General features: G+C 40.5%; 1 protein-coding gene across 1 annotated transcript in view; it reads right to left on the bottom strand.

Annotated features, from left to right (window-relative positions):
* The window catches only part of si:dkey-22o22.2 (neural-cadherin), a 123,961-nt gene that overhangs the window by 36,924 nt on the left and 62,295 nt on the right, over positions 1–24,742 (bottom strand). Inside the window, exons 5-12 of the mRNA XM_053628027.1 lie at positions 20,460–20,571; positions 16,512–16,761; positions 13,946–14,088; positions 12,666–12,838; positions 11,081–11,249; positions 7,311–7,481; positions 6,326–6,498; positions 4,099–4,266 (exon numbers count right to left, since the gene is read on the bottom strand). Of these exons, the coding sequence (XP_053484002.1) occupies positions 4,099–4,266; positions 6,326–6,498; positions 7,311–7,481; positions 11,081–11,249; positions 12,666–12,838; positions 13,946–14,088; positions 16,512–16,761; positions 20,460–20,571 (1,359 nt within the window). The remainder of the gene's footprint in view (positions 1–4,098; positions 4,267–6,325; positions 6,499–7,310; positions 7,482–11,080; positions 11,250–12,665; positions 12,839–13,945; positions 14,089–16,511; positions 16,762–20,459; positions 20,572–24,742) is intronic.

The following is a 24,742-nucleotide window of genomic DNA, read 5'->3' as shown; positions in this document are numbered from 1 at the left end:
ATTTAGAGTTCTAAGGATAAATTACCATGAAGCCTCCCAATGCACGAAACAGATTTGAACAGTCAGTTGCAGTAGTTTCTCTGCATTAGGAAGTAAACCATGCACTTGGAGAGAGAGAGGGATAAAGTGGAGGGGGGGGAGAAAATGTCTGTAATTGCTCTGAAGGGCTTTGTTGTTCAAGTCATATTGCCAGGAACATGACTATGTACAGTTGCAATCGAAATTATTCAACCCCCATTGCAAATCAGGTTTATTGTCAAAATGTACAGACTTTCAGCTGTCTGCAATAAACAAATCAAACAAAAGCAATTGAAATAGTTCAACACAACAAATGCTTCAAGTGGTTTCCTCAAATTCAACTCAAAGATGCTTAAAAGACCTCAAAAAGACATCTTTGTTGGTGTTAATGGCACATCATTCTGCTGTACACTTCTTATCAAAGACTCAGAAAACTGTGACAACTGTGGTCATACAAAAGCCATAATCCAAACTTAACAATGCAAACAAACAAACCAACAACTATAGACACAACTTAAATCCAGCCAGACAGGCTGGATTTAAGAACGGACTCGTGAAGACTGGTCTTGCCAGGATACCTTAGAAAAACAAACTCGGAAGGACAGGAAGACACAGGATGCATCTTTGCAAGAATTGAGATGCTGCGATGTTCTTGTTCCGCTATGGACCGTTCCAGCACATTTCTAGTAGTGGGACAGGATCCTCATATTTTCAGTGCTCCCCCTAAGTAATGTGTTTCAGCTGGTTAATAGATTTACTGTTAAATGGCTGATTAACCAAAAGCTAATTAAGCATGTTTCAATGTAGTAAGCTCTCTGAAACTGCAACCTCATGTTACCTAAAAGCTAAGCTAATGAATTTACCGTTACCTCAGGATGGAAGTGAGCATAGTTTAATTGAAATATTTCTGAGGGATAAATTCGACTTTTCAACAACCTCATATATGTCAATCTGAATCATATATCAAAATCATTCTTTTTAGATGCATATTTATTTAGATTACTGACATTAAAAAAGATGTTAAAACTACAGTTATAGCTTAGGCTTCCATCATATGCCACTGTTTTGCTGCAATGACTTCTGGTACATCAAGTGGGTTCGGTGTGCTCAGGTCTGCATCTGATGCATCAAGAACACATCCGGGTAATTTCATGCGTCCCCGGTACTCGCTTTCTTGCGTATTTGAATTGAACTTCGGCAGTGGATGACGATGTAGAACGAGTACACAAGGACGCAAGCTCACATGAGAACACATATTGAGAAATGGCTTATGACTGGTTAAACTGACACTACAAAGACCGCAAGCTTAAAAACAGATTACAGTTACTGAAAGACCATAATTTACAGCTTATGTGTAAAGTTAAACAAAACCAACCCAACAAAAGAGCACTGTGTAGAAGCATCATGTTGTACTAACAAGTTCATACATGGAATAAGGACTGTAGGTACACAAGTACACCAGATAAAGTCAGATAAAATTCATGATGAAAATGGAATAGAGGTTTAAAAGTTCAAAAGTCTGTCAGAGTTTGAAAAACAAATGCGTTTCATCGACTCATTTCTTTGTGTTGGTTGGTGTGTAGGATACTGTAATGACCCTTCAGTCACAAGTCAGAGGTTCGGCATTAACAGTAATTAGTAATTACACAGTAGTTCAGGGACGAATAAGCTGATCAGAGACGCAATACTGGAGCTCTAATATGGAATACATTTTAGTTACGAAAAACTAGTTAATGTAGTCTGTGTTTATTTGTTGGTGTTTCCATATGGGAATATATTTAGAGAGATATTTTCATGTGTGTAATTATGTATGTCTGTAAATCTGGCCAGAACTAAAACCCAGGGAACACAAAGAAGTGTACAGCATGAGCAAGAACCTCATTGATATGGAGATTAAGCATCCATAACCATGCCTCGGCACAGTGTAATTAACACATCAGATTAGTGCTGCTAAATTTAAACAACAACCTACCTGGGAACATGGTGGTGGAGGATGGTGGAGCACGGAAAGGTCATGAGAAAGAGAGAGGCTGACAGAGAAAGGGACGAGGGAGGGAGGAATATCAGTATTAAAATTAAAGTCTGATACATGGTTTAGACCAGGAATCATTATCCATGGTAAGAACACTCTCTAGAGCATCGGGAGATGAGAGTGCTGAGAGTGCTGTCAGGAAATGAGTATATTAATTAAACGATCTTCCTTAGCATGGTCCTGAGCATTAAGAGAATATTCTATGTCTTAATATGCCAGCTCTGTGATCCTCTATCCCATGTCCTAAACTATTTGTTTTTTTTTTTTTTTATGTATAATCAGGAAGTTTAAACTGATAACAGATTTTGCTTAGTGGTAGCAAAGCATTTGCAGTGTAAGTCTTAACTGGTAGGTCAATTCAACACAATGTTCACTTGCGTCATCCATGCAATGCTACTTCAGCTTAGGCAACTTAAATAGCTGAGCCCTTCTGCTTGTAAACACTGAAGAACGAATGGCTGATGAATGAATGAATCCTCCTTCAGGCTATCTTTGATGGGGTTTTTCCTTTAAAAAATAAACATTTTAAGGCAAAGTCTGACAAGCATGCCCTCTGAGTGAGGTAGACAGATGAGGATTGTCTGTGACTGTGGAGGTGATTGTAAAAGCTGACAGCAGATAAAATACGCTGAAATTGCAAACATGACACAAGATGAGATGTGACAAGGATTAGCTACAAACAAAGCCACTAGTCCACCTTAGGTATTTTACCCTAAAGGCCACTGCACACTGGCAGCTTTGTACTATAAAAAAATTCTAAAGAAACATGCAATATTTATGGCGACTTGCATACCGAGACTGAATATATCTGCAGCACATTAATTAAAGCAAGCCTGATTTCTTTGTTGTTGTTTTTTTTTCAAATGCATTAAAAGTTGACCATTCAATGCAAAACATAATCACATGAACTTGACTTAAAAGTATGGGCTGCGTCCGAAATCGCGCACTATGACAGTACCTACTGCATTCGATTCAGTACCTACTGCTCGCTCATTGATACAGTATGTACTGATCAGTATACGTGTGTAGTATGAATACAATCCGGACATGTTGACACTGTCATGTGACCTGCAACTTCAAAAGAGCCGACGCGCTGCCTTCCGCCAGTTTTTATTCTGACAGCTCTTCTGCTCCAGTCCCATTGCCTTATGGGATAGCGCAGTGTCTATTGTTTCCACACTGCAGAATCTGAGTGGAAGCAGTAACTCATCCGGGTATTTCTCTCCTACTGTTTGAACCGTGGATTAGTTCAAGAAAATAGACTTCATATAAAAACCATAATGAACTTTCCTTTACTCTTACACTATCCGTTGTTACCCAGATGAGGATGGGTTCCCTTCTGAGTCTGGTTCCTCTTAAGGTTTCTTCCTCATATCATCTTAGGGAGTTTCCTTAACACTGTCACTACTGGCTTGCTCAATAGGGATAAATTCACACATTTAAAATCTGTATCCTGTGTTTATATGTTTCTCTAAAGCTGCTTTGAAACAATGTCCATTGTTCAACATTGTTAATACAAATAAAATTTAACTGAATTGAACTGTTTCATGAATACTGAGAATTCGGACATACTACTACTTTGGCGTGCTGCTTTTTGCCTACTGTATAGTAGGTAGTAGGTTAAGGATATTCGGACGCAGCCATGGTCTTAAGATTTCGAATGGCATACTGACAATACTGTACATCTGTACATCATACTGTATTGTACAATGAGTGTGTGGAATTCACCACATGTTTTTCTGTGCTTCAAAATCAGGTGGATCCAATCCAACTTTTTAACATGTGATGTAATGCCAATTCCAGGGCTTGCCCTCCAGACCTGCCACATTAATCCTGACGCTCTAATCCTGCTCTGTTCCTTCTGCTTCTTCATCTTTCTGTATTATGATTCACCTCATGTAGCTGTGGATATTCCCACACGGATAATCCAAAAACTTACACTTCCCCCAAACAGTTTATGTAGTACATGTAGTTTTTTATGTAAAGGTTTTGGCAGCAGGACTATATCAACTGACAGTGAGCTGGGACGATGGCTGTGAGGAACTCACCACTATCTTGGTGTCTCGGACAGTGTTCTCAGGGATGGTGACCCAGTACTCTTCCTGTTCCCACTGTGGTGGCTGGTTGTGCATGTTGGTGATGATGACAGTGAGGTCCACTGAGCTGCTGAGGTTTCCTCCATCTGTAGCAATGATTTGTTGACTGATCCGTGAGGTCTGATGAGACAAGAACAGAAAGGAGATTAAGACCAAACCTGTGATTAGACCTTATCTAAAGCAAGCCCCATTCTCTTTAAAGATGGGGAATTGGTTTTTAATATAAGCTGGAGAACATAGCGAGCATTTCCATCATTCCATATTTCCCTCAGAGCTAGATTATTTTTTAAAATTATTATTAGTGGTAGATTTTAGGGCTTTGTTAAAAGATTATAACAATGACAGAAAGAGAAAGAATGAAAAAATTGTCAGCATTATTCAACGGACAATGGCAACATAACTTCAAAAGTACAGCGTGTAGCGCACAGTCCTTGTCTCCATCTATATTTTACCTCTCGATTTGACGTTCAAGACAAGGCCTTGCGCAACAAAGGGGGAGTACACTTGTACTACATATTCCACATCATTTCATTCAAATTACTGCTCGATTAATAATGGAGAGGCACTTCTGAAGTTGAGTCAGCAGTAAAACTTCACTTAACACACTTTGAAAGCCTGCCTCTTTTCAGGTCATGTAGCAAAAAAATGTAAGACAGAGAGAGAAAGAGAGACAAGGAGAGATGGAGAGAGACGGAGAGAGTAAGAGCGTAATAGAAGTTGTTTGTTTGAAGGCAGGTAAACTAAATGCAGGTGACATCTCCTAGTTCTCCAGCAGTGATCCATTCTGACAAATGTGATGTGGGGAGTTCAACTGAGTTAATGGAAAAAATGGCCCAGACCTACACATCCATAATGACCTGCACTGACATAATCACTGTAGAAAGCGAGAAGAAGGTGGGAGGCATCAGCAGGCAAAATTAGAGAGAAGGGGGTTTAATGCCTTCAACCTTTCATCACCTTCCCAACAACTCCTCAAGCCCTTCTCAAATCTAGACAAGTTAAAAGCAAAAAGGTGTTGGATGTGAACTCAGCATTAATAATTCACTGCGTGTAATGCTTCACCTGAAGTACTCCCCTCCCACCCAGCCTCTGTCTTATTGTCGGCAGTGATTGGTATGTGTGTGGGTGTGTGAGAGCGGGGATTTGGGTCTCTTTAAAAGCTCTGCCGAATGGGGAGAAAATCCATGATCCACACTCCCGCTCTGACACTCCACAATGCAACTAATTCATCATGGCTGCTGCTGCAGCTTGCCTGGCCAAATCGTGCTGTCAACATCATCTGAGTACAGCCTGTCTCTCTGTCGGTGTGTGTGCGCGTCCACAGATCCTTCTTAATGTCAGACAGTGAAGCCTGAGGTTTTATATAACCTACACAAAAATGACAGAGCTAGCCACTGCTGGGCTGAGAAACACAGGGATATGACATTTCTGCACAAGCAAAACAAGACCACACACACGCACGCACACAGACACACACAGACACACAAGCACGCGCACGCACGCACACGCACACACGCATCCACACAGCGCAGAAACAAAGAAGGGAAACAAAAGAAAGTATAAAAAAGAACACAGAGCTGAGACAGAAAAACTGAGCAAATGAAGGATAGGAGGAAAGCACTGCTCATAAATAAACAGCATCATACACCATGTCTAGAGGAAATTGGTGAAACATCAGAAACAGCTCCCTGTGAATGTATTTATGCATGAGAGAATGCAATTGTTTCTTCTGTGGCACGTTTGGATATCTATATATACAGACATGGCTGAGGTATTCTTCTGGAATGTGTCATGTTTAATATGCAAATGCTGACAGAACAAACAAAGACTGAAATGAGCGACAGCCTCCGCGCTGGATATCAAACTGAGAATATGTTGTATCGTTGACTAGGTGTGAACGTGATTCCGTCTCCATTCACCATTTGGGCTTCTTCATCAGGAAGAGTAAAAAGGCCCATGAATCCATCACTGTTCTCCATATACAGCTAGGTTTATTTGGATCTGGAGGTGTGATGAATCTCGAACACTACTGGCTGCTGTGAAAGTCAGTCAAGCAACTCAACAATTCACTCTGACTCCATGTTTCAGAAAGAAATCCATCAACATATGGAATCAAATCACAGCTAAGAAGCTATTTTATGGGGACTGTAAATCGCGGTATGTAACCTGCACAACGCACCTGTGAAATAGGGTGATTGACGTACACCCATCCGGTGCTTGGGTTGATGCGGAAGTAGGCAGGGGTCTGAGGAGTTAAGGAGTATGTGATGGCCGCGTTGGTGCCCTGGTCGTCATCGTGGGCGGCTGCTCGCAGAAAGCTTGTGCCCACGGGGGTGTCCTCTCTCAAGAAGTCTGGCACAGGAAGGGTTAATGTGAGCACAGGTATCCGTAAACAACAACACCATCTGTCTGAATGCCTGCTGCTGTCACACCCTTACTGCAGCACAAATGAATGCGTTCCCCAGAAACATTTCAGCCTCCATGTTAAATACTTCATGAGCCAGTTTCCCTTAAGCCAGTACTGCTTTTAATATGATGAAAAGGAATTCTGACATCAAACTTATTGAACACGTATTACCAATCTGTTAGAAGAGCAGTAAAAAAAATTCCTTCTCCTCATTCCCAGTTACTTTAAAGGATTCTAATATTGACTTAAGATGATGTAGTGTTGCTGCTCAGGCCCACCTTTTTCCACCTTTTTTTGCTTTCCAGATTTAATATTCATGTCTAATGCACTCTGTGTAGACTGCAGCCTGTGCTTTGAACATGTGTCAGATTCCTGTGATGTGAAGTAAAAGGGACGAATATTTAAGTAAAGGTCAATGCCTGAGTGGAGAGATAATCACCACCTCTCTATTCACTGGGCTGCATCATAATGAAAGATAGTCAGAAGTATATGTCAGAAGTTTCTTCTGTATAAACAAAATATAATCTGTAAATATCAGTCTTGCTTAGCATCACTGAAGCAACTAAACAGCCCTTAAAAACATAGTGCAGGCTACAATTCTATAGTAATTCCACAGGCAAGCTTTGTGATTAAAGCCAAATCACAGGGATTTTCCAATAAGGCAGGAACTGTATATGGGGCAGACTCTTTAGAAAACAGCAAATAGAACAGTTTGTGTTGGTAATTAGACACAGACACAGAGATTGCGGTCTCTTACATTGATAGCGGCTGTTTTCGAACTTGGGGTCGTTGTCATTTTGGTCCCCGATGAGCACAGTGATCTGACAGATGCCAATGAGTGGCTCCTCAGCCTGATCTGTGGCTGTGACGGACAGTGTGTATTCTCTCTGCCTCTCCCGGTCGAAACTCACCACTGTGCTGATCACCCCTGCACACCACAACACACACACACACACACACACTGTTCAGTCAGTCTGGAAATACATCCAAAGTACATTCTGCAGTTTATATTTTATATTTGTTGGGAAAAATGCAAGCCATGCCTCAAATGACTTAATAGTTAATGCACTAATTTATACATCCATCCCTCAATTTTCTGTACCGCTTGTCCTACACAGGGTCACGGGAGAACCTGGAGACTATTCCAGGGGACTCTGGGTACAAGGCAGGAAACACCCTGAATGGGGTCCCAACCTATCACAGGGCACAATCTCTCACACATTCACATACTATAGACAATTTAGAGATGCCAATCAGCCTCTTTGGATTGTGGGAGGAAACCGGAGTACCTGGAGAAAACCCCCAAAACACAGGGAGAACATGCAAACTCCATGCACACAGGGCAGCAGTGGGAATCGCACCCCCAACCCTGGAGGTGCGAGGCATACGTGCTAACCACTAAGCCACCATGCCCCCGGCACTAATTTAGATGATCTAAAAGTTTAGTAATACTTTTAAGTGGGTTTATCTGTGCGAGATTTATTATATTCAACACATTTTATTATCATGGGGAAACAAAATAAAAATTCATGTAATGTAAATCATTTTACTGGTGTTTTAAAATGTAAACCATTTTGCTGGTGTAAAATGCAAATATAAACCATTTTACTGGTGTTTTAAACACCAGTTTTAAACTCGTGGTTCATGAGCACACATAGGGTAGGTCACAGGAGAGTTCATCTACTCCATAAAAAAGAAACCTTTTATTTTTGTTCCTTTACAGAACGTATAATGGAGTCCTAGTATTTTTACAGGTACTTGGCACTTTGCTCTCACATGAGACTACAATGAAAATTAAACCAGCCTAGTAATAAAGCACACTCGCACACCGTATTTCTCAAAGCAGTTTGGCAGTTTTCACAGAGTGGCCTTGAACAGACTGCATTACACTAAGTATAGTATGCTTTTCTCACACTGAGGACAGATAGGAATGCCATATATTTTATGGGGAGTGCTAACAGCAAACAAAGTAATGAAGCCTTTTACACTTAAGCCCCAATTAACCTCAAAAACAAAAGGTATGATCAGCTTTTACAAATGCATGATGACTGGTCAAGGATGTGAACTACACTATTTATTAGAGATGAACCGATACTAAATTTCTCAGCCGATACCGATAACTGATTATTCAGAGTGATATCGACCGATACTGATAGTTCTGCCTTTTATACCTTATTTTAAATTAATAATAATTAATTCCAGAATTCTGAAAGAAATGCAAATAAAAAACTTCTCTCCATTTCAACAAGTTGTTTCACAGTAACTGGTCTCATAAACAGAAACCACATTACTCAAATTAACATTAACACATGAACTAAATTCTGAAGATTAAAGTAAGATGTCTTAACTTATTGAATGTTATTAATTCATATTAACAGAATTAATTGACTGAATTCTTAAAAACCTCCTGTTAGTCTCACATTCACTCACCACAAACAAAAGCATTTCTACTCCATCACTGAACATCAAACTGGTAATATATAATATCAACTTTTATATATAGTAACATTAACTGGATATGAAATATACTACTCTACAAATATATTTTTCTGTGCAATATGTACTTTTTTGTCAACTCATCTTTATTTAAATCTTTCATCAGTGTACTGGCACTTTAATTTAGCCCGAGCAGTGAGGCAAAAAAAAAAAAACTGACTTGATGTCGAAACTTCCGCTTCACTGCTGTAAGATCTGGTGTAAAATTTTAGCAGTGCAGAGATTATAGAGCTTACAAAGTGCAGTTTTGTCGTCATTCCACACAAGAGACATCTTTACACAGAGCACGAAATCGATGTGATTTCCTGCCCTCTTTTGATTGACAGGATATATCAGGATATAATATATTGGCCCTGATCGTTGGATGTTTTTAAACTATCGGCCGATGGCCGAGAGCGTGAAAAGTTGCCTTTATCAGCCGATACCGATTATTGGCAGATACATCGGTGCAGCTCTACAATTTATTTAGTGAGATAAATTAAAAGGATTAGAAACTGCTTTTGGGTTGCTACTTCCACCCTGAAATATTTATATTTTAATATTTGTGGCTACGCTGCAATGGATTGGCACCCCATCCAGAGTGTACCCCACCTTGTGCCCGATGCTCCCTGGGCTAGGCTCCAGGTTCCCCACGACCCTGCAGGATAAGCGGTATAGAAAATGGATGGATGGATGGGTGGATATTTGTGACTATGCTTAGCAACTCTAATTTGTTTGGCTGGTAATGTACTTTCATTATTCCTGTGAGTTACTGGCTGTCTGACATCACAGGAAGACATTGTTAACACAGTTACAAAGGAGTATTTCAGGAGAAAAAAAATTCAAGGATTAATGAGAAATCCAACAGAGATGTGGTGAGCCAGCAAACCTTGGACTTACAGTTATAACAGAGACTCAGGCAGGGACTCAACTTGACTAGTTAGCGATCTATAAGATGACAAGCACAGACGTCAAAATAGACCAACATGTTGAAAGTTTAAACTGTAAAACTCAATATCTCATTACAAAATGAACATTGGACACCACTCAGCATTCCAATTCATACCAAAAATAACCAATAGGGTTGAACACCAAACTTGGGAAACCATGTCTGTATAATAGTTGCTTTGTGTACAGGGGTATTGTCATGCAGGGGTGCACAGTGGCTAAGTGGTTAGCATGTTCGCCTCACACCTCCAGAGTCTGGGGTTCAATTCCCCATGTGTGTGTGGAGTTTGCATGTACTCCCCATGCTGCGGGTTTCCTCCGGGTACTCCCCTAGTCCAAAGACTTGGCGTGTCCGTAGTGTATGAATGGATGTGTGAGTGTGTATGTGATTCTGCCCTGTGATGGACTGGCACCCTGTCTAGGGTGTACCCTGCCTTGGGATAGGCTCCAGGATCCCCCGTGACCCTGAAGAAGGAGTAAGTGGTAGAAGATGGATGGATGGATGGATGGATGGTATTGTCATGCTGGAACAGGTTTGGGCCTTTTACTTCCAGCAAAGGGAAATTGTTAATGCTACAGCATACAAAAACATTGTGGACAATTGTATGCTTTGATGAACTTTGATTTGCGGTAACAGTTTGGGGAAGAACCACATATTTATATTTACATAAATGTAAATATAAAAATGTAAAAGAACCACATACAGGTTTGAAGGTCAGGTGCCCTCCTACTTTTGTCCATATAATGTTGTTGTTTTTTTTAAAATTATGTTTTAAATTAACAAATCTGGTTTGGATACTGAGACAGAAGCAGCACTACTGAAAAGCTCACGGCTGCCAGCATTGGTATATATAGTGGTCTTGTCTGTTACATGCTACAACCACTCTTTTTCCATTCTATGGCGCATGACAAAGACAAATTAGCAAAAGATTATGTCTAAATGGCCACATTTCATTTGTCTGGCAAAAAACCCTCCACCATACAGGTTTAAAATGTATTAAACGTGTTCATATTTCTCAGCGTGAACACATTAGACAGCTATGTCTAATGAATATTAGCTAGAATTATGTCTTTTTGGACACAGCTTCCAGATGCCAGATCTACCTGTGTCTGGGTTAATGGTGAACCCCGGTGAGGCTCCATCTCGCTGCATGATTCCGTACTTGACTTCTCCATTGACCCCAGTGTCAGCATCATGAGCTTGCACGTGCAGGACCACTGTTCCTGGTGGCTGGTTCTCCGGCACCAGAGCGTTCAAGCTGTAATTATGGCACTGAGAGAGAACATGAACATGTTTACACCGGCCAAACAGAATTGCAAATTAATGAGGACATATACTTTCTCACTTCTTCCCCTCCTTTTCCTTTCATCTTTTCCTCCCTCTACTCCTCCTCTTCCTCCTCACGTTGTGCGTTCATGACCCAGTCTACCATACAACGCCCACTAGGGAGGCCGTGTAAATGTGGGGCAATTAATCGACTAACTGGATCAATAGCAGGACTAAAACAATGAACTAGCCCAATCCTCTTTCAGCAGTTTACATTGTCTTTTACACACACGTACAGAGACAAGCACACACACACACACACACACACACACACACACACACGCACTTTAGAGAAGGCACAAAGAGCTTAGTGGGGATTATGGAGTTTAGCTAGGGAAAACATTTTAACTGATAGTCTGTAGCTGTAATCTATTGTGCAATTAGAAGCAGAGATAGCTCATGACTGCAAATCAGCAGGAGTTTGGTGTGTACAGGAGAAATTGAAACAGTGGGGGCACTTTTTCACAAAGGAGGCAAATTTTCCATGCTGTGGCCTGGTTCGATTGATCCTGCTCCGGGCTCGACTGCACCTGAATGAGCAGCAGTGGGCAAATCCTGGTCATGCGAGCAGAGACAGGCAGCGTGACTGGAGAATGGCCAGTTGTTGCCTCTTGGGCACACTTAGTGCTCCTCTTTCATATGCATCCACAGTGCCGGGGGCTAATTTCTGCCCTGAAATATTCATGGAGAGCAGCAACAGAACGGAAGCTTGGTCAGCTCTCCGCTGATCTTACTCTCCCGACACACTACAGAGCCTCTGCCCGTTCAGCCGAACACCACAGCCCTCAGATCTCCTGCCGCCAGCTGTCTTTCTCTCTCCTCATCTCTCCAGTGCCCAAATTCCCTAAAGTCATCTTTGATCCACTTGTACTCTTTTTTATTTATCTTCTTCTCTCAACCTCTCCATCATCCTGAGTCCTTTTTTTAGCTCTTACTCATGGACACACTAGATTGTAGGAGCTCATTCAATCATTCTATTGCTCTGCCTTTCTTCTTTTTCCTTTACACCTTCTCACCCATCAGTCTGATCCTTTCCTATCCTCTGCTCTGAGCCAGTGAATATGGGTCAACAGTAGAAAGAGTTTTCAAATCACCAAAAAGTAATATAATATTTACTGAGATATACTACATACAACTAAGATGAACGGTATGTAACTGTTCTTAAAACATTTGTTTGTGTTATTCTGAACAGTTAAGAAGTAATCATGGCATGACATCATGTAATATTTATTCTTTACAGATGCCCTTCAATTTTCTTCTCAACTACAAAGCTATTTTTAAGCTTTTAAATGATTTCAGAAGAATTGCTGTGAAATGTGTGTTTGCCAAGTGAGTGAGATATTGATGTATGTTGTGTCTCACCTCCTCAAAGACAGGTTTGTTGTTGTTAACATCATTAATGCCAACGATGACTTGTGCTGAGCTGCTGAGGGGCAGCGGGCCGCCAGCTGCGTTGTCGTCGGTTGCCGTGACGTTGAGTACATACTGAAGGCCACGCAGTTTAGGAGGAGGACTGCGGCGCAACCTGATGATGCCTGACGCATGCAAAGCACAGAGCATGTTATTACACTGTAAAAAAATAAAAAGCTCCCCAATATCGATAAGGTGGTCCGTGTGAGGAAAATGTCTCCCATGAGCATCCATTATGATCTAATGCAGACACTAGCCAGATGGCAATACGATATTATAGAGAAACGTATAAAGGTGAATGCAATAAACTCACACAAACACAGTTTTTAACTGCACAACAAGGAGCTATTGCTAGCAAATTGAATGTGTGGGGTCATGACAGAAAGCAGCACAGAGAACATTTATTTTCCCCATAAAAGCCAGCAAGATATGAATGAAAGAAAATCAAAATGAGGAGGTAAAAAGGTCTCATTTATTACAGGTACAAGAAAAATGTAATCATCAGTACATCTGTTGTAATCATGTCCATTCATCTCTTACAGCATTGACACAGGAGTCTCTAGAGCAAGACACTACAGTTTGAATAATGGGAATCTCCCGGCCTGGACTCATGTGAACAGATTGTTTGAATCCTTTTGCTAGCTGCATTAATAGCTAACGCAGAACAATGCTGAATTTTTGCCAAAGACTTGTAAATATTCGTCGAAAAACAACACCATAAGTATTTGCCTCTTAATAGCTACCACACCAGGTAATGCCGCACTTCACACATCGTTCATCAATGATCATTATCTTCGACACATCTACTGCAAACAGTATTCTGATAAATAACTCCTCCTGTGCGATTGACTAGAAATTGTTCCCCACAAGCTCCATATCACTTGGCTGGTCGCAGTGAGAATTCACAATGAGTGTAATACGCACGTCCGTAACGCTTTCTGGGTTTTATAATGACAAAATGTGGGTGGACATAAACATCTTACAAAGAAACTTACAAAACTCTGAAATCTGCCCAAGCACTAAGGCTGAGAGATCCAATACTGTGCTACAGAGTACTACAGAGTACTACAGACATGACAAATAACAATAAACACTATCATTACACTGGGATTTTCCTTAATGCTCTTGTGGGCTATTTATTGTCTTATCCATGTGACGACAAAACCTCTTCCTAAACTCCATTCCCCATTGTGTGTGTGTATTTTTAAGAGGTCATGACCTCCTCTATCCACCTTTCTGGTTGTCCAGCTCGAAGTTACTGTCTTCATTTCCCCCAGTGATGGCATATGTCACCCCGTCCCCATCTGGGTCCTTGGCATGCACTATGGCCACCAGAGTCTCAGGACCAGCATCCTCTGACAGAAAGGTCTTATAGCTGCAGACGGCAAGAGCGAGAAAGAGAGACATTGAGAGATCAGGCTATGAACATCACAAACCCACCATCTGTTTCCTCTGAAGCTTGTCCCAGACTACTCACAAACAACCAGGCAGTCTCTGCTCTCAGCTGCTGAAGAGTACAAGTCCCTCTACCATCTTTATGGTGGTTTTATATTGTAACTATATTTAAAGCTTTTAAAACCTTATACTGAGCCTAGCCAAAAACGAAAAGCCAAAAACAAGGTTTGTATATGTTAGGGTCGCAAGTTTTTAAAAGTTGCTTTAAATATTAATAATAAATTTGCATTAAAAGAAGACATGTGGAGTACAAAAGTAATGACTGTGCCACCGCTGAAATCAATTGAGTGGTGCAAAAGGGGATGATACTTGAAATCTGTCTGCTCTTGTATCCAAGTCTTCACATTTGTGACACTACAACTAAAATACCCATGTAAAATCGATAAGTGACAGTCAAAACAGAATAAAATTCTACAATATAAAATATCAATGTGATTGGTATACCCACTGAAGACTGTCCATCACAAGCCTGCCACTGCAGTAGTACTGTACCTGATGCCCAGCCCTCATCTTGCAAGTGGTAAGCCCACTACATTTCAAGCCTGACAAGTTTATGTGAGTGGCCTAGTCACCAGGTGACACCACCTCCATGACACGATTCCAGGGGTGCTTGCTAGTAACTGTTAGTCTTAGACAGGGTAAACGTTTTGTACCTTTCACGGGGTCTTTAATCTCTGACCTCTCCCCTCAGGTCTGTGCACCAAGGCTCCCAGTGACATAGCCCTGAGGTTCACCAAAGTACACAAGCCCCATCACAACAACAAGCTCCCAATCCATGAAGTGGCAAAAGAAACCACGAAACAAAAATATCAAAAATACTTCTGCCTCACCTACATGCTGCAGTGTTATGCTTTATTTTTGGGCTTCCATTATGATCATAGAAACAAGGTTCACATTCACTCACAACACCCATCAGCCCCGCTGTTATTTGTTCTGCTCCTACACTGACACTGAAATGCAGATCTGGTGAATCAGCAGCTCCTCACTGCAGCTGTCATTCCAATGAATCGGTCCAAATGACTGCTTCTTATTGTAGCTACTCTCAGGAAATGCATGCCCCATCAAACTTGATGCCAGCCTGCCTGCAGCTGCCTGCTGGGTCCTGCCATCAGCATCAGTGAGACAAAAACTGAAATACGAGATGGGAGACACCGTGGGCAGGGTGGCAATCCATCGCAGGGCACAATCACGCACCCATTCACACACTATGGACAATTTGGAAATGCCAATCAGCCTACAGCACATGTCTTTGGACTGGTGGAGGAAACCGGAGTACCCGGAGGAAACCCCAAAAGCATGGGGAGAACATGCAAGCTGCATGCACAAAGGGCAGAGGCAGGAATCGAACTCCCAACCACAGAGGTGCGAGGCAAATGTGCTAAGCCACCATGTTCCCCACATTAGAGAATATGAAATAGACAAATAAATGCTTATATACAAAGACTTTTGACAAGCCGAACAATTTGCATGTACATTAAACTTGGTAAATGGCATCCGAGCCAAGTTTTAAAAAAGTTAATTCAATTGTCAGTCTACTCTTCAAATGTCCATATTAAACAGAGGGATGTTATTTTTGACATATCCAACCTCACTATTAAGAACATGAATTCTTTACTTCACAGAGCTGGTGAGAAAAACAGCCATATCTAAACGCATTCCAAAACTCAAAGACGTGCAGAATGCAAGTGAAAATTCAGATTGGGAAACTATAACACACTGCTGTAGAATTCTCAAATCTGATTGGTCAGAAGGTGTTGATTCATCTTCTACATCAACACAGCTCAGACAAGCCTTTATTTAGCATTTTTGGAAGGAGTTTCCAGTGTTAGTGCTCTCTGACACTCCAAAGTTAAAGCTGTAACTATGTTTTCTGACATTGGAATGACATTTATGACGGAGGGCTTTGCAGTTTCTTAGTAACATGACAAGCTGCATTGTCTTATTAAGGTCAAGAAAGAAAAAATAAATGCTGGTGAGGGAATGACTGTATTGAATTTGTGGACGATTCACAACATTACACACAACTACCAATGAATAATAGTTATGATGTATCATTCATTAATAAATAAGATAGCAGTGGTATAAGCAGAATACAACACTTTGGGACATGATGTACTGGAAAATAATCAGCTTTGGGCGGTAACCACAGTACATCCAATCACGTCCAATTATTCCTTACTTGCATAACTAATTGATGAATGGATTATCCACTTCTTTTGATTGATATATCATTTAGATTTGTCTCAGTAGGTTAACTGTACTCCAAATTAGGTGTTTAAATGAAATAAAATGTTTTACTCTGAGCTGTCAGTTAATGTTGATGCTGTCGTGAAGCGTACATACACAGTCTGGGTGAAGACAGGAGCCTCATCATTGACGTTGGCCATGCGGATGCGGATGGAGGCGGTGCCTGTGCGGGAGGGTGTGCCCTTATCTACAGCCACCACCACACACTCATACATGTGATTGGGCCTCTCGTAATCCAGCTTCCTGCTGGGGCTGACCACACCTTGAGATGAAACAGCAAAGTCCCGACTCTGGATGAAGTAGGATATCTCTGCATTCAGACCAATGTCACAATCTCTGGCCAGCACTGAGAGAGAGAGAGAGAGAGAGAGAGAGAGAGAGAGAGAGAGAGAGAAAGAGATGTGTAAGTGTATAGCTATTGTGTGCACATATTTGTCAAATTTCTTTACATTCCAACATTAATAAGCCTATCATTTCAATTTGCCAGACACAGGATACAGTATACATGAATTAAGGTGAAAATTGTGTCTCTTAAACACAATCATAAAGTGGCAATATAATTTTTTTTTAAATCATAAACTTATACAGTAGTTTCAGATTAATTTCTATCCGCATAGAAATCCACCATCTTCAAGTTGCATTCACACAGGAATATTTATTTTAATTTATTTTCTACCCAGGTTATCCAAATCCAGAATAACTTCTCAGTAATTATATATTCTCAGTAATATCACTGTAGGACCTAGATAGTGGACTATATCCCTGTTTGAGATTCAGTATCAGGTAAACAGTAAAATAAGTGGCTAGAGTAAACAGTAAAATAAGTGGCTTTTCTTTTGTGGTTTTTTTTTTTTTGCATTTGAATATGTTAATATTATCCAATATTATAAACATCATCTTTAAAAATAGTGAAACTGAAAAGTCTGAAAGTCCCTGCGCATATATATGAGTTTCCCTGGTCTTGCACGAGCCAAAGGATCTTCATTTTGTGGCTGTGGCCTGTTGGATTCGTACACTCTTTTTTTAATTAAGTACTCTCATGTTAAAAGAGCCGATATTAATTAAAACTATGTCGTGGGGGCCAATTCTTTATTTGATAAATTTAAGAGCCCATCTGTCAGTGGCGAGAAAGAAAGAGACTGTTGACTGGTGCAGATCAAAAGTAAAATTCGAAGACGGCTTTGCAGTCATTAGGCACTGAGCCAGAGGCAGAGTCCTGCATCATTCTACCTCAGGCAAGCTGTCACTGCACCCAGCCAACACACTCATTTGGTAGAGGCAGATGAAGACCCTCTAATCTCTAAGGCAAATAGTGAGCTGCGTGCCTACAGCTGTGGCAACACACACACGCACACACACTCGCACACACACATCATTTGCAGTGTTTTCTCACTACTTCTCTGCATGCAGACTGGTTGTGGACAGAAAGAGTTTTGCCATTAACAGGATTCAAACAGACAGTTCATTAAAACACAAAGCCTGATAGCAAATCTCTACAGGCTGCTATTTCCATTTTTAATCCATGTGTGTGAGGACCTGGGTTCACAGCTCTGGATAATTTAAACACATCAGTTCTTCGTCTGTGCCAGGTTGACGTTACGCTAAATCCTCGCCAAGAAATATTTTCATGCGATAATTGGAGCGTCTTGCACTTCTCTTCCTGTTGGTTCCTATTAAAAGTCCACACCTAATTTACAGTATAATCCCAATTTAAGGTAAACAACAACAATAATTTTCACTCCCTCCTGCTCAGCTTTCTTTTGCAGTCAGTGAGAGCTCTGTGCTTATGCTTTGTTTTTTTTCTTCACACAACGGAAATCATTTCAATAAGCAAATTCCATTTCTATCTGCTGTTTGTGTGAGTCTGCTGCTTCCTCAGTGTTGAGAGAGAGAGAGAGTAAAACAAACAAAAAAAAAAACAGACAACATATAAAGTTGTTTCCGAGGCTGCAACAAAAAGAGAAGACATCAGCTGAATCAGAGGCAGGATTCGTTCTGTTTGTATACGGAGCAGAGCAAGTGCAATAGCTAAAAAAAGAGGCAATGTTCTGCACCGCATGGTAATATGTGAACATAATTGAATTTCATAAATGCGGTTGGCATTCCGGATGTGTGCATCTGCTTCACAAGACATGTATACTTTTTAATGCCCACGCCTCACTTTGTTTTCGAGGCTTTGGCTGGCGCAGAACTAGGCAAAATTAAAGATCATTAATCATCGGGAATTTATTCTACGAGGTAGTAGACACAAAATAGTGGACATTCTAAGGTTTGGACATCGGAGCAGCCTCTCATTCTCCTGACAGATGGTCTCAAAGCTTTTTCCCAACTACTTAATACTCATCAGAGATACAAATGTTAATACAATCCCTACTGATGTGTGCAGACATGTGAGATAACACACACATTCCCCAAAGTACACACACATCTTTCATTTATGTCCCTGTGCTCGCTTGTGTATTTTAAAAAGAAATTCCCATTTCCCTGCGTTTATGTTTGTGTCGACATGAATTTAACGTCCAATGCATCTCTTGGGCCCTCTATACTTCTTAATCAAATCACAGCATCCATTTTTAGGAATCCCTAAAACACTGTCCATTACAGCGATAGGATCATTGTGCAGGCCTCTGCCATTAGAGTCAATGCTTAGCAGAGTTCACAGTCCTCTCTGACTCCATCCACATCAACCTCCTCTCATCCCCTCTAATTTGTCCAACTCTAATACTCATGATAAACAAGCTGGATCATTTACCATGGAAGGGAGAATACTCCAAAAAAAAAAAAAAATTTAACACAGAATACTGAATACTCCTCCCTAAATATCCTTAGTAACCATGGGTGCTGACTTGGGTTAAAAATTGTAACAAAGTGAGATGCAGTAGTATATTAGTTTGCAGTATCACTATGAAAACAAACCATTAAAACTCTCAAGTACCACGATTGTCGATTTCATGTACATCAATATTCCAATTTGGCAATATTCGAATTAGTATTGCGTCGCTGCAATCTGATTGCCCGATTCAGGTTAAGACAATATTCTGATTCCCCAAATTCTGATTCCCACCCCTGGAATATGCCGGATTTAATGGGAAAATTATTGCATGTAAACACCTTATTCGGAAAATCCACTGAAGGGAGCTATATGCGCACGCTCAATTCCGCAAGGAATATATATATAGCCTATAATATATAGCCTAGAAGGCTAGGTATTTAGGATTGGCAACTCAGGCATATTTCCATCAACCATGTATACAGGAATATTCCGATGCCTGTACGCATATAAACATCGTATTCGGAATATGGCTGCAACCCGAAAATAGACCATAAACGTAATCTGATGTGCATGTAAACGTAGTCACTGCAAAGCAAGTTAATGTAGGTCAAGCATTAACCACAGTACCTACAATATGATTTTATTTTATTGACACCTTACACTTTGTTACATTTATGAACAGTCATGTTCGGTATTTATTCTTGCATTTTTGTGAAGTAAAGCTTCAGCTGAAACTCTTCATCCTGAACATTTGATTATGTTATATTTACCATGCTACATGCAGAGCCATGAGGTGTAACGAGTTTTTTTTCTTAATTACAGGACTGTGTCAAGCAGGCTCACACCCACAAGCAGTGCACCTGCTGCAATACCAGAAACACCACAGGAGAAACATGCATATAGAGACAGGCAGCGTGTGTCCACTGAGGGTGAACGAGAACTAGAGTTCCTGGATAATTTTCTGTTTGTGCATAAACACTGAGCTTTCCATAAAATAACAGAAATGGTAATAACAGTAGTGGTTCAGCATGTGGGAAAATTACTTTAGTGTTTTATATCATATTCACGTGTACAAAGATAAAATTCATGCTTTGAGTCTATTTTTGAACTTTGCTGCAAGTGGCATGCCACTGATAGTCCGTACAAACTACTCTTACGCAAAGTTTTTGACTCACAATTTATATAAAACCAAAAGGACGTCTAGGCAAATGTTATCTTTTGATGAGTTGAGATGTGGAGAAGCTACATATATCCATATGTCCTTCACTCACCCTGCAGTAAAGATGTTCCAGGTGGCGTCGTCTCTGGAATATTGTCTCGGCTGTAGATGGAATGCATGAACTCTGGAGTGCAGTCATTCTCATCTGTGATATGCACCACCATCTGCAGGGACAGAACCGGAGAGACAGAGATGCCTTTCAAATAAAAGAACCAGAGATGAGTGTAAGGGAACATAATCAAAAACAATGAGGGGTTGAACACTGAAGATCTTCTTGATGCTCTATAATTGAGACCATTGTACATTTTCTAAATGTGGGTACATGTGCATGCAGCAAGGCTGGTGGTAGTTTAGTTAGTGGTGATACTTTAGCACTGAAATCACTGATGACGGTGGGCAACTGTTTGAAAAACAGACCAAAAGCAGAGAAAGAAGTGATGAAGAGAGATAATGAAATAGAAAGAGAAGCTTGAGGTAAAGAGAGAAGAAGAGAAGGGGTAAAAGGGGAAAAAGGTGAAAGAGAAATATAATATCCAAATATAAATGTAGTGAGAGTGAGGGGGGGTGGGGGGGGTGGGGAGGGGAGATAGGAGGAGTGTGTTAGTCATGCTGAGGACAGTGTCCCAGAGCTCAGCTTATCTATGAGGAACAGCACTGCCAAAAGGGAGGAAAAGTTCTCTCTCTCTCTCTCTCTCTCTCTCTCTCTCACACACACTCTCACACACACACACACACACACACACACACACACATTTCCATCCATGTAAGGACCTGCCACTGATAATTATTAATGCAGCTACTTAAAGTTATGCTATACCTAAATCTAATCCTAATCTTAACATCAGTACCGTAATTTCCGGACTATAAGCCGCTACTTTTTTCACACGCTTTGAACACTGCGGCTTAAACAATGATGCGGCTAATTTATGGATTTTTACGGGCTAACGAGCTTCATGCCGCCAAAACATTTAGCCTCGTCACATCGGACCAATGAAATTACCGAACAAGTCACAGTGGACCAATGAAACTGTTTGAATTAAATCAAACGCACTCACACTAAATTCTTCAGATCAGTCATTTAGATCAGGAAATAGCATGCGAAGAGCAACTTTTGCTCAACTCTGCCAGTGGATCCTAACAGCGTGGAGCAGTGTCAAAAAATCTACTATCACCAACGGGTTTCGAAAGGCTGGACTGCTGCGTGATGAAGAGGACAGCACAAGCTCAAGGGCAAATTTGCCTCGAGTCGTAAGTGACATTGAGAGCGACAACGAAAGACAGACTGAGGAAGTGTGTGACAAAGTACCAGTAATTCTGAGGTTGTTCAATTCCGACACTGAAGAAGACAACTTTAGTGGTTTTAGTGCGCAGGAGGAAGATGAAGATCGCGATCAATGACTTTTCCTTGTAGGCAACTGTATTTTTTATTTTTTTAACCAGTTGTTACAGGCACTGTTCGGAAAAAGCATTTACATACAGTACGTATTTAATTAAAAGTTTAAAAAAATCTTTGTGTAACATCTTTCTGTGTAAATATCTAATGTTACAATGTGGACACCTGCGGCTTATAGACAAGTGCGGCCTATATATGTACAAAAAATTTTTCTTTTTAAAGTTAGTGGCTGCGGCTTATATTCAGGTGCGCTCAATAGTCCGAAAATTACGGTAACCAAAAAGTTGTTGCTTTTGTAAAATTTTGTTCTTTTTGTAAAAATTAAACACCAACAAATCCTCTTGCTACCTATTTGTATGCGATAAATACCCTTTAAATGGACTTCAAACAGGAAGGAACTTATTGGAGAAAAACTATTTCAGACTTTTGACCTGTTTGGCTCAATTCCAAAATGTAATCAGTTCATCTGCTGGTTACAATGATAATTCCATATCAATCCTACAAACATTCAACCATTCGTTACTGAGATAGCGCACTAACAAGAATCTAACGGCCGAATGCACAAAAAACCCGAAAAAGTAATGCTTCCACCTCCTAGTGGAGGAGGCATAAAAAAAATCCTGTAGTCCCCACAAGGTCAAAACTGTCAGATATTGCTAGCTTTGTGGGGATACTCCGTCCGCATCAAGATATAAAAACATGAACACATACACACACACACACACACACACACACAGTTGACCATTGCAGTTACACTTCTTACACTGTTGTTTCTTGTCTGTGCCAGGGAGAGACAGTATTGACTCTAGTCCTCTGCTGTCCACTTGTAGAAGAGCTATTACTGCTAATAAGAGCTGTGAGTGCTTAAACCAGATTAAGAGCCTCAGTAGGAGTGAGATCTCTGTTAAATATTTATGTCTCACTAAGAGGGCGCCGACACTCTCTGTCTACTGGACAGCAATCAGACACAGTGAGAGAGAGAAAAGGCTTGTAACCAGATGGTGTGGGCATCAGGCAGGATGTCACACAGCCCCGTTCAACCTGCTTCAGCCTTTACATCATAATTCTACCAGTTAATGCTGATTATAGTGTATGTACTATACAAGTTAATCAACAAGCATTAATCATTCACAGCCGATTCAGAAAATCTCCAGATTTGATTTGGTTTATGTTCAAAGAATATCATTTTATTTGAATTATGGGCTATACGACTTGTCTCACGCAGTCTGCGCTATGTTGTTTGATTTTCCCCATGTTGCCTTTAGATCAATCATCCATGCAATTTAAGCAAAAATTTATAAGTATGTCATTCTCAATGTTGAAAAAAAACCCCTTAGTTATAGCTAAAAGTACGTGCTTACCGTTGCAGCTGTAAATGTTAAACCAATGTGTTTATTCTAAAAATAAAGCCATAAAAGGTCAAGTAAATGTTATAGCAATATAATCAATGGCAGGGTGGTGTGATGAAGCTCTGAGTTACTGTTACCACCCCACAGTTGATTCTTTTTCTATAACAGCACTTCCTGAAGTGTTTTATTATGCTTACACCCCAACAATGTGCTAACACTAACAATTTGATGAATTGTCTGCTGTATGGTTTGTCAATTCACAGTGACATTTAGCTTTGTGGAACCTCTTCAGATTTAGTTCCTCTTGTTACTTTTGCTACAGACAGTCAAGAGCTTGAATATAAACCTTGCAATAATGTCAGAGTCATGCTGTTATAGAAAGATAAGCAATCTGAACAATCAGTATCAAGATTTAAACAACACTGTGGTATAAATAATATTAGAAAATTGTTCTCAAAGCCTTTAGTGGGCAAGTTATATGGGCTTGGGCAATTCTCCTATTTGTTAGTAAAGTCCTGCTCTAGTTCTTAGAGAGATAAATAAAATTATCTGCCATCTCTGTAATAAAATTAAGAAGTGGAACTTGGTTTGAAAAAAAAAACCCCACACACCCAGTCATTGTTATTACTTTTGTGCCCTGCATTAAGAAACTCCCATGACTGATTATGTATTGGTAATTACACTACTGAAAATGCAGGCCAGTACCCAAAAAAAGGTTGCCTTGTTCCCTTGGAGCTTCAGTACCATGTCAGTGGAAAATGGGCAACACAGGTACATACACACCAATAAGAGTGAGTATATTAGGAAATATTCCCCCTCTATAAGTGTCATGACACATCAAGTTGACTGTCGGCTGTAGGTTCTGCAGTGTGTTCCACACTACTGGCAGTGCACACATATAAAATGGGTGGTTTTAAAAATGTTTGAAATAGTTCTTAGCTTTATAAAAGAGAAACATTCTTGCAGTGGTCACCAACCCTGGTCCCGGGGATCTACCTTCCTGCAGACTTTAGCTCCAGTCATAATCGTGTCCATTTGACCAACCTAAGAAGTTCTTGATCAACTTAAACAGGTATGGTTGGAGATGAAACCTGCAGGAAGGTAGATCTCCAGGAAGAGGTTTGGTGACCACTGCTCTATTGTAAGGCTCTAGATACAGATCCAGAATGATATCTTTTTTCCTAGGAGTGTAGTCAGAGCTTGACTGTTCAATCGCAGTCAACGACTAACAGAAGAGAGAGTTCTCTTTTCTGCTAGTCATCCAAGTGAATCAGGGACCAGCACAGAAGAAGAGATATGTCAGTGAACAAAGCAAAGAAACAAGACACACAATCATACAGTATCTCAGTTTGCAACTTCTGCTCGTTATTTCTCAACGCAATGTCGGAATAGACCATTTAAACATATTCGCCATGGTGTGAAATTGGTAATTAGGCTTGTTTGTTTCTTCGCATCCCAGTCTGCATACTACCTTTCTAAGTAGTACAGTTTACACTGATACTGGCAGGTAGCATACTATTTCAGTGTTGTAGGGTGATACATGTTACTTAGGACCCACATATTTTTCCCCTGATATTGGAGCTTCTGGTTTTT

This window comes from Ictalurus furcatus, chromosome 1, assembly GCF_023375685.1.
Source record: "Ictalurus furcatus strain D&B chromosome 1, Billie_1.0, whole genome shotgun sequence".
Lineage (NCBI taxonomy): Eukaryota > Metazoa > Chordata > Actinopteri > Siluriformes > Ictaluridae > Ictalurus > Ictalurus furcatus.
This window is presented reverse-complemented; position numbering and strand designations above follow the sequence as displayed.